General features: G+C 39.8%; 1 protein-coding gene across 1 annotated transcript in view; it reads left to right on the plus strand.

Moving 5' to 3' along the window:
* Nucleotides 1-575: 575 nt before the first annotated feature.
* ENPP7 (ectonucleotide pyrophosphatase/phosphodiesterase 7) overlaps nucleotides 576-10,341 on the plus strand; it is a 13,047-nt gene continuing 3,281 nt past the window's right edge. The window contains exons 1-4 of the mRNA XM_039345711.1: nucleotides 576-1,172; nucleotides 3,669-3,814; nucleotides 5,203-5,823; nucleotides 7,214-7,439. Of these exons, the coding sequence (XP_039201645.1) occupies nucleotides 857-1,172; nucleotides 3,669-3,814; nucleotides 5,203-5,823; nucleotides 7,214-7,439 (1,309 nt within the window). The 5' untranslated portion in view covers nucleotides 576-856. The remainder of the gene's footprint in view (nucleotides 1,173-3,668; nucleotides 3,815-5,202; nucleotides 5,824-7,213; nucleotides 7,440-10,341) is intronic.

Below are 10,341 nucleotides of genomic sequence, written 5' to 3' on the forward strand. Positions count from 1 at the left end.
TACAGTTCAAAGTTTTTCTATGGAGTCCTCACATTTGTTATATTCATTTTTCATATGTTTTGAGACCCTAAATTCCCACCCACTTCAACTACTTATGTAGCACAGATCTTACTATTATTGTTTTAATCTGAAACATAAGAATTGCATTATTATTTTAAAATATTTCCTTTCTATATAAAAAGCTACTTGCACTTGATAAACTAGTGTAGGAAGTAGGGTTTAATACAGTTCTCTTACTGATATCCTAGCTTACTGTATGAAGGGGCATTTTATTGGGAGGAGAACTAAAGAATATGAACTCAGTGGAACAGTCCAAATTTTTTTCACTTCACTGCATATAATGCAAAACTTAAATTTTGGTCACCTCTCATGTGCTGCTGTCCTTGTCTCTTATTTATTGAATTAACACACTAAGAAATAATTCAAGTGTGTTCTCCTATTCATCATGGATTTTTCTATTCATTATGGATTTAATGATACAGTAAGAAAAATATATACTATTATACCCTAAGAATATTTTTTTTTCTTTTTGAATGTCTGGCTAGCTCCTAACATACAGTACAGTACCTGATTCCACTCCACTTTCCATTTCTTGTCCAAACATACAACCAGCAACTCCTTCAGTGCTCAGCACAAATCTGTTGTACTTGATCACAGAGGTTAAGTAAGTAGGTGAGTAAATGGAATTAGATAACAATGAGCTTGAAGAGGGGAAATAATTTAGTGTCAAGCCCCAGTCTCTTACACACAGAAAAATAAAATGTATAGGATGAACCCTTTAAACCCCAACTGGAAGTTGTCCTAAAGCCAAGAGCAAGGAGTGGATCAGATAGGAATTTGAACTTGAGACCCTGTCATGTACTTATTATCCAAGTTTCTGGGATGTTTTTTTCTTTCCTCCTCTTGCTTTCTTGGAAAGATGTTTGTGTTCCTGGTTTTCCTGGCTGCCTTGTTTTCCTTTATAGTGTGTGCCCCACTACAAGGGACAGTACAAGGGACAAGAAGCCAAAACAAGCTTCTAGTTGTTTCTTTTGATGGCTTTCGGTGGAATTATGATCAAGATGTGGACACCCCCAATCTAGATGCCATGGCAAGGGATGGGGTGAAGGCACATTACCTCACTCCCCCCTTTGTCACCCAGACAAGCCCCAGTCACTTCACTTTGCTCACAGGTGAGTGTTGCACTCTGGAAGGGAAGTGATGGAAAGGTAAGAGGGGAAAAAAATGAGAATCTGAAATGGATGTGTCACTGGGGAGGAATAGCACTGTTTGTTTATGATACCTTTTTAGTTTATGGTGTTAAAGGTGGGAATGGGAAATTTGTCATTCTCATCCTTAGCCCCCAACCCTCCAAAACAAGTAACAACTGCATTGTCAAAAATCAGCTATTTTTCTGTGGCTCAGGATTTTGACTTACAAATATATATATTCATATGCGAATATACTAATGTCCAGCACAGGTCTTACTTAATCCTCAGTGACCTAAGTAGATTTGAATCAAGATGCAATGAACATGTTGCTCACATTTCAGCAGTAAGTAAATAGAAGAAGCACGTTTCTTCATGTGAATCTTCATCATGTTTGTATTGAAGCATTGGCAATCCAACTCTTGGAGAGTTATTCGGATAACAGTTTGACCTCTCAGCACATCTCCATCCCCCAAGCTCACCCACATTTCTGAAGATCACTGTTAGATGATGTAAATGTTATTGTCAGCTTTGACCATTCATAAAAGCGCTGGAAAAAAATTGAATTGTCTGGACCTTCAAATAGTGATAATAATGCAGTAGCTTTGGAAAATGCAAGTTATTAGTCCTTTTTATAGGATTTTTTTGCTCATTATTTCCACACTGAGGAAATGTGCCATCATACTCATAATAAAAGCACAACAACTCTGCTGTAAATTAATACTTTAAGGCATTGCACAAATTGCTCTTAAGCTCAGTGGTACTTAGTGTAGCACTTCATTTGTTTCCTTTAGAGTGCTTCCAAACTTAGTTTTTGAGGAACTACATTTTCGTTGAAAATATCAATATAATTATTAAACATTCTGGCAATTGTAGCTGATGGGCAAAACAGATCCTTCCTCTAAATGTTTCCCACTGGAACAAAAGCATGACTAGAATCTTTAAAGCAATGAAGGTATGCAACTAGCTGAATTAAGCAGAATTGAACCAAGTTCATACTTGGATAGGAGACCATCAGGAGATCTTGGAGTGGCAGTCTGGACTGGGAAGTCATAGACTTTTCTAGAAGAAGGCAATAGCAAACCATTTCTGAATAGCTGCCAAGTAAAGTACCTGAGTATGGTAGGTATTATACAGAAGGAAGGAATGCAGTACATGCCATCTTAAGCTTATAGAGGAAAGGCAGTGTATTAAACAAATCAATAAATCAAGTCACTTGAAATCAAACTTGACTTAAGGGAGTCTTTACTTTTTATAATTAAAAGAGACTATTTTAGATCAGTGCCTGTATTTGGAGAAAGCTGAAGTATCAGTGACATTATAACCAAGACACAATTTCCCTGGCTCACTTGCCCTATTATCTAACAGTAGTTTCATGGTCCACCACCTGAACTTTTTATCTTACTGAAGAATTGCAGGAGTAGAGTTCTCAGGGATCAATGTACAAAAACTGGGAAGTTATGTGAGTGGAAGGAAAAAGAAAGTGGAAACCATGGTCTGCATGTTTCCAGAGAACCCGAAAGGAGGCTGAAGGCATTTTTTCTGGATTTGTAAAAGACTATTTAACTATCCAAGACACTTGGGGGGGGGGGGAGAGTGACAACATCTATACAAATTGTCTGACATCTGTCTCTAAAGAGCTAGACAGGTATAGGAGAGAGAGCTGCCAAGCGCTAACATAAGTCAAAGAAGAAATTCAGTAGAAAAAGAAGAGAGGAAAGGGAGAGGGAGAGGGAGAGGGAGAGGGGGAGGGAGAGGGAGAGGGAGGGAGAGGGGAGAGAGAGAGAGAGAGGAGAGAGAGAGAGAGAGAGAGAGAGGAGAGAGAGAGAGAGAGAGAGAGAGAGAGAGCGCTGAAGAGGGCTAGTAGTTCTACTAGCTCTATAATATTACCAGGTATAGGTCTAGGACCCCACTGTGTAAAAGGCCACTTTTTTCCCTTTATTTCTTCTTCTGTCTTTTTCTTTTATCTTTTTGCCCTGCACTTTCTTCATTCCCCCAAAAACCCTTTAAGGGGCAAAAAGAGGGAGCAATATAATAAAATGTTTCAGAAAGAAAAATGGCGAAGGAGGTTCCCAGAAATATGGAAGGGATCCATAAGGCATCTTGCCCAAAGTTCCCTCCATCCTGGCAGTGCCAAAGCACTAGTTTCATGGTGGCAATGGGGCATTAGAAGAATAGCCTGGGCTCTGACTAACCTGACCAAGGAAGCTCCATTTTGGTCCTTTGGCCAGTCAGAAAAGCAAGGAGCCACCATGACCTAAAATATTGCAACAAATTAGGAAAATGCTGCAGTTTCTTAGAAACTGGTGGTTCCATGGCTTAGGTCTCTGGTAACTGTGGCCTAATGCTGTCTTCGGGAACAGGAAAGGAATTTGGCTGGTGGCCCCTCTGTGATAGCCTTCACCCATCAAGACTAAGTAACCAGAAATTCATACAACATACAAATTAAAACTAATTCCAAGCTTCTCTTTCCTCTGGTAGGAAAGCATATTGAAAATCATGGAGTGATTCACAACATGTGGTTCAACACTAGCACTGGACAAAAACTACCTTATTATCATACCCAGCGGAGGTCTGACTGGTGGGACAATGGAAGCCTCCCCATCTGGATCACAGCACAGAGACAGGTAAGTCCAAAATCATAAATGGAAGTCTTCTCATCCAACGTGTTACTCAAAAGGAGTGACTTCATTTTGCAACCCACCTTAAGCCTGGTATCAGACCATGTAGTGCTCTGTCTCTAGACATTTTGTGACAGCACAAATTTGAAAACACTCCTCACCGTCAGGAGATTGGGTTCTAATTGCCAGTTGAAGTTAATTAATTTAGAATCAGTTCTTCAAAACAGGTTCTGAGAAAAAGGGCAATGAAAAGAAATTTACTTTCTGAGATGAGATGTGTATGGAGGTTTGCAGAAAAATCTATTAACTTGTAAAAACCAAAAACAAGGAGAAAAGCTAAATTAAACTAAACTAAACTAAAATAGAAAGAGGAAAAGCAATTGTGTGAGAGAGGTGATGTATGTATATATACATACACATATATACATGTATATATATACACATATATAATGGTTACTGGAAGGCCTTTAGGAAGGGCCATAGTCATGTTCTATTATTTCTCTTTTGATTAATTACTCATTCTCAGATTTTCTTTGAATTCAAGTCCGAATATTGTATACAGTTAGTCCTCAACTTATGACCAGTTGTTTAATGATTATTTAGAGTTACAATGGACTCCAAAAAGATACTTATGACCCATCTGAGGAGTTACAACTGCCAGCCCCATAGTCACGTGATCTCGTTTTGGGTGCTTGGCAAACAGTTCACACTTACAACCAGTTGCAGGATCATGTGATCGATCACATTTTGCAATGTTTTTTGCTGTTTTGTGCAAACAAAAAAAATACCATTAGATAAGCTAGATTCAGACATATGACATGTGATTTGCTTAACAATCAAATCATTGGACAATCAACTCAGTCAACAACCGTTGTAAAAGTAGTTTTAAAATCGAGTTTGTCAGATGATAATGCGACTTAATGATTACAACAACCTACTGTATCACCAAGATTCCAGGCTCAATTGCGGTTGTAAGTCAAGGGTTAGGTCAGGTTGCCTACCCCTGGGTTAGGTTATTCATCTCAATATGTAGCAACTTATATTTATCTACTAAAGAAAGCATACACACAAATGTTTATCCAAAGAAGGATTGCAAGCCTTCTTTTAAATAATTGGGATTGGATAGAATCAATTCTCTTTTCTATGTCATTGAATTTGGATTCTTTAGCATCTTGCAGTGTTAGTTTTAAATGCTGCGTATATGTGGCTCTTGAAGTATGAAAGAAAAACTCTGCCCCAACAAACACTACTCCCTTCAGTTCTTGTGCTGACTTTTGAGGTGTAAGCACATTCTGACAATACGTTCAAAGTGCAGCTAAGACTTCAGTCTGCATAAACATGTAGCCCTGTGGATTGTCTTGCCAACTCATAAGTTTACAATCTTCTCATTCTAGGGTTTGAAAGCTGCCTCCCTGTTTTTCCCAGGAGGGAATGCCACCTACCAAGGAGAAGAAGTGAAAGTTAAGAGGGTGGAGAAACTCCTCCACAAGTATGACAATGAGACTGAGTGGAAGCAGAATGTTGACACAGTCATGAAGTGGTTCCGTGAGGATGACCTTGACTTTGTGACTCTTTACTTTGGGGAACCTGACTCTACTGGACACAAATATGGCCCAGAATCTCAGCAGAGGAAAGATATGGTCTGCCAGGTGGATCGAACAGTGGGTTACTTGAGACAGCGCATCGCAGAGCATGGCATGAAGTCAATACTTAACTTAGTCATCACCTCTGACCATGGCATGGAAACGGTCACCAAAAAGGATGAAATTCACCTCCTCCAAGTAGCAAACTTTTCATTCCAGGACATTCAGTTTGAGCTGGTTGATTATGGGCCACATGGCCTCCTGCTGCCAAAACCTGGGAAATTAGAACAAGTTTATGAAGCCTTGAAAAATTCCCACCCCAAGCTCCATGTTTACAAGAAAGAGGAATTCCCCAGAAGATTCCATTATGCCAATCACATTCGTGTCACACCTCTTGTGTTGTACAGTGACCCTGGCTACGTGATCCATGGGGTACAGTTTTTTGTCAATTGTACATTGTTAATGTCAAGCTCTTTACTGCCCTGTACTTATGTGGCTTTCCATTTCATATTTGGTAGACATAAAGAAGCTTCTTAAGAAGGACAAAGGGGAAGGGTCACATAAAATCCTAGTCCAAGGCATTTTGCTTTGAATTATGAATTCCTTTTATTCTGCAGCATTTTTCGGAAAGCAATCTCTGCCATCTTGGATGGTGCTAGCGAAAGCATGCAGCTTTGCTGTGTGACATAACACAGACAATCCTATATACATTTGTCACACTCTATGTCAGCCTTCCCAAAACATCTATCATTCAAATGCCTTGCAATATGCCAGAATTCCCAATAGCCAAGGCTATTTAGGAATTCTGTGTGTTATACCATAATGCCAATAGATTTGGAAAACATTTGCTGGGAAACATTTTATGCAGAAGGTGACTTTGAGAAACAATTTGAAATAGATTTTGCCTTTATATTCCTAGTTGCAACCATTTCTCTCTTTATTTGAAAACCATTCAGCACATCCTACTAATCTATATCAAATGTATTTCTGAAGAAACATACATAGGCTTGTCTTGCTAATCATTATTCTAGTGCTCAAGGAATCCTGCTGAATCCAGTCTCACAAGTTCTGGGATCCTAAGTCTCAGGATATATTTTCCTCTGAGCACTGCTATTTTGAAATGATGGATTCCTACAATATGCCTCAGCAGGCTAGTGACTTTCTTTCCTCTGAAAAATAACTTGAGCAGCAGAAATTTTCTAACAAAGATGTTCCTGCCAGATGTAGCAAATCAAATGTCCCCCAGTGAGATGTTTAGGACATGGAACAGAAACAGCTCTGGACCCACTAAATCCAGAACTATTCCATTTTTCAATCAGAATCCGTCAATTAAACCAGAGTAGAGCTGGCATAGCTAATTTCAATCCACTTGCTCATTTGCTTTGCAATAAGTTGAAAAGCTCTGCAAAACCATCTCTCCAATTCTGCGCTGATTAGCACAAGCAACAGTAGAATTGCCAACCTTGTCTCTTTCTCTCTCTCATCTGCCAGGGAAGTGGATTGTGCAACTAAAGAAAATGAAAGTATCAACAGTTCCTAGTTAGCGTGAATTATCTACTTAGCTGCAAATAGATCCCTTTTTTATTATTATTACAATCACTCTATGTGCGTGTTTGTTCAAGAAATAAGAATGTCAAAATAGGAAAAGTCTGCTTAAATCGATTGCACAAAGAGGTTAACCATGCTCTTTTTATTTATTAATGTGCTACCATATTTCTATCCGTATTTTTAATCCAATTGTTTTTGGGAAGATTTTATTAATTACAGATAAAAGCTGAGTGGCAGGTAATCACTGAAAAAAAATCCTGTTCTTCTTTTTCAGAGAGTGAAAGTGCAGTTCAATAAAGGGGAACACGGCTTTGACAACGAGTCTATGAATATGAAGACCATCTTCCGAGCTGTGGGACCAGCTTTCAAGCAAGGCCTGGAGGTGGAGCCTTTTGAAAGTGTGAATATTTATGCCCTCCTTTGCAAACTCCTGAATATCACACCTGAACCACATGATGGATCCTTGGAAGTCACCCGGCACATGCTTGTCAAAGACTCAGGTCAGTTTTTTCTGGTTAGCTAACACTGCAATCCACCAATTATTCAACGAACTGATTCAGTCCAAAAAGATTAATTACATATCCATCAGAGAGACAGAGTTCTAAATTGTCAATGATATACCTTAATAGTCCCTTATGGAGACTGAGGATCCCTAAAGAGTTTGCTCTTTTCTGATCAGGGATAAACTCTTTTATTTAAGCAGCAACCGTTTTCACAGTCTTTATAAATTGTACAGTGATGATATCAAACCCCAAAGGATTTGTTTCTTTAACTTATCTGACAAGAAGTTCTAAGGTTAAAAAAAGAGTAGCTTTCAAATATTTTCCTCCTTGATTTCATTGGCTTACCTAGCCCACCTACCGTGTTTCCCCAAAAGTAAGGCCTATACCAACAATAAGCCCTAGCTTGATTTTGGGGGGTGAGCCTAATATAAGCCCTATCCCAAAAATAAGCCATAGTTTGGGGGCAAGGCACACACCTAAAAATCAAGGTGGGGGTGAGGGAGTGGAGCTGCCCCACCTGCCCCGCACCCATTTACCTTGCAGCCAGGCCTCTCCTTGCCAGCCCACTTCTTTTCTGAGGCTTCTTCTGCAGCCAGGCCTGCATTTCTCAGTCACAAGGCTTTCCGGAAGGCCAGTGCAGCCAAGAACCAAGCTGTGGATTCAAGCCATAGCTTGGTTCTGCAAGACCTCAGCAGCCAAGCACCAAGCTATTGAATCCATAGCTCAGTACTCAGCTGCTTAGGCCTTCTGGAAAGGCCTGACTGCAAAATGCAGGCACGAATGCAGCTGCAGGACTTCAGCCCCAGAAGAAGTGGACCAGCTGGGTAGGGCTGTTGGTGCCGGAGGTGAGGTAAGGCCTACCCCAAAAATAAGACCTAGTGCCTCTTTTGGAGGCAAATAATAATAATAATAAGACCCGGTCTTATTTTCAGGGAAACACAGTATCATCCCTTTCAGTTTATTCCGGCATCAGCAAGCCAAGAATGGGAAGGAAAGGGAAATACAGTAAATCTTTGCCAAATTCACGAAGTAGCACTAGGAGAAACCAGAGGAATGTCTCTGATTATTCAGTATTTTATTGTTATGATGGAACCATTAACTGTCCTCTAATCCACTTAAGGCACCGATTGGAACTTGATGCATGATAGAAAGAAGTGTTTCCTTGCAATTGCTAGGCTATGTGAAAACTGTTTATGGGCTTATAAAGAAAAGAATACTAATGTAGTACAAAACATATATGAATTTCTATGAAAATCAGTTGGATCAGATTCACATTTTCACACTCTCCACCCATCTTATCACTACTTTGTGTATGTTCCAGGATGAAGGACAAGAGAGTGACAGGTTTTTCTAGTGCAATAAATATATACAGTTCCTTCTCAATTTCTAAATTCAGGAAGGAAAGTCCTGTTTACAGTCAGCTTAATTTCAGATGCTAGATATGTTTTCAAAGCATACTTTAAACAAGCCAGAGTTCCAATTTCCCCTGAAGAAGTATGAAGGAGCAAGAAATTGGAGCATAGCAGCATACCATAACTGTAGGAAGAAAACATAATTCCCAAGTATGGACTTTTGTTTTCCAAATTATTATCATGCCAGTATGCCAAGCTAAGTTTGGAGTTCATAACTAATGAGCTCCTCTGCTCGCTGCCAATAAAGTGCACCTTTGATCTGAAACCAGTTTCTCATATTTTATTCAAGCCATCACTTACCCTTTTGCTTGTAGGTGATCTCTTACACAAACACCAGTAAAAATTTGACAGCTTCTTACCTTTCATTATATCTCATGGGCAACCCCCAAATCTACCTTCCCACATTCCTGGAGCAGGTCAATCTTTCCTTATGGGCCATCAGATTCATCACAATTGCTCTCCATTGAGAGATGGGTGACCAGAAAGATAGAATATCAAATTTCATGACCTGTCAGAGCCTCAGGAAAAAAAAGACTATAGGGGTGGGGGGTGTGAGAGAGAAAAGGTGTTATATGCTTCAGCTGTAGCAGAGAGCCCCCTGCTGGCCACATCTTGACAACCAACCTAGGTGTTGTCCAATTAGAATATGATGCTTGTTAAAGTGAAGACAGAACTGCATAATTGGGTCTGGAAATGATAGCACATATTTGAGAGTTCCCCTATCAATACTAATTAATTAATTACTATTCCATATGCATCTAGTGCTGGAAAAAAAGAGTTACAACCTTGGAGAGAAACATCCTTTATTTCCTTGTGTATAAAACCATCAATAATAAATCCATTTGGTGCATCAGTTCACATTTACAGAACCAGTATGGAAATACCGTAACCTGGTCTTTAAGTGTACACCATACCACATGCCTGCCAAACATGTCAGCCTCAGAGGTAGCTCTTCCCAGGGGCACCAGAGTAGAGCCGGTTTGGTGCAGAGGCAAAAACTGGGCTAAATTTGAGCCCATTAGTTTGGAGGAAGTAGATAGGATCTTGGGACTGTGATCTCAGCCAACTCTATGTGTTCCTGGGAGATGACATGTAGTTGGCTCTGGGTGGTGGTGAATGTGCCTTTGATGGAGGAGATCATCGTTCCCTCCTCAAGAATCCGTTCCTAGACCCAACCATTTTGGATCCTTTACGTCCTTCTCCATCATTCCCATTTTAGGGTTTTTTTCCAATAGCTATAGAGGGCCTTGGAGGAAGCAGATGCTCTGTGTCCCTTTCAGTTGGATTTCAGGCCTGGGTATGGGACCAAAACAGTAACAATCATGCTGTGGATTACCTTTAGAGAGAGAGAGAGAGTTTGGGGTAATGCTTTCATCCTTACTCTCTTTGATATCTCAACTCTTTCAGTATCATTGATCATGGTATCCTCCTGATCCTGCTCTACAGATTAAGCTCTGAAATTGGTATTGGAGATAGAGAAATTTGTT

The sequence above is a fragment of the Crotalus tigris genome, unplaced genomic scaffold (genome assembly GCF_016545835.1).
Source record: "Crotalus tigris isolate CLP2741 ecotype Arizona unplaced genomic scaffold, ASM1654583v1 scf7180000017551.9496454, whole genome shotgun sequence".
NCBI lineage: Eukaryota > Metazoa > Chordata > Lepidosauria > Squamata > Viperidae > Crotalus > Crotalus tigris.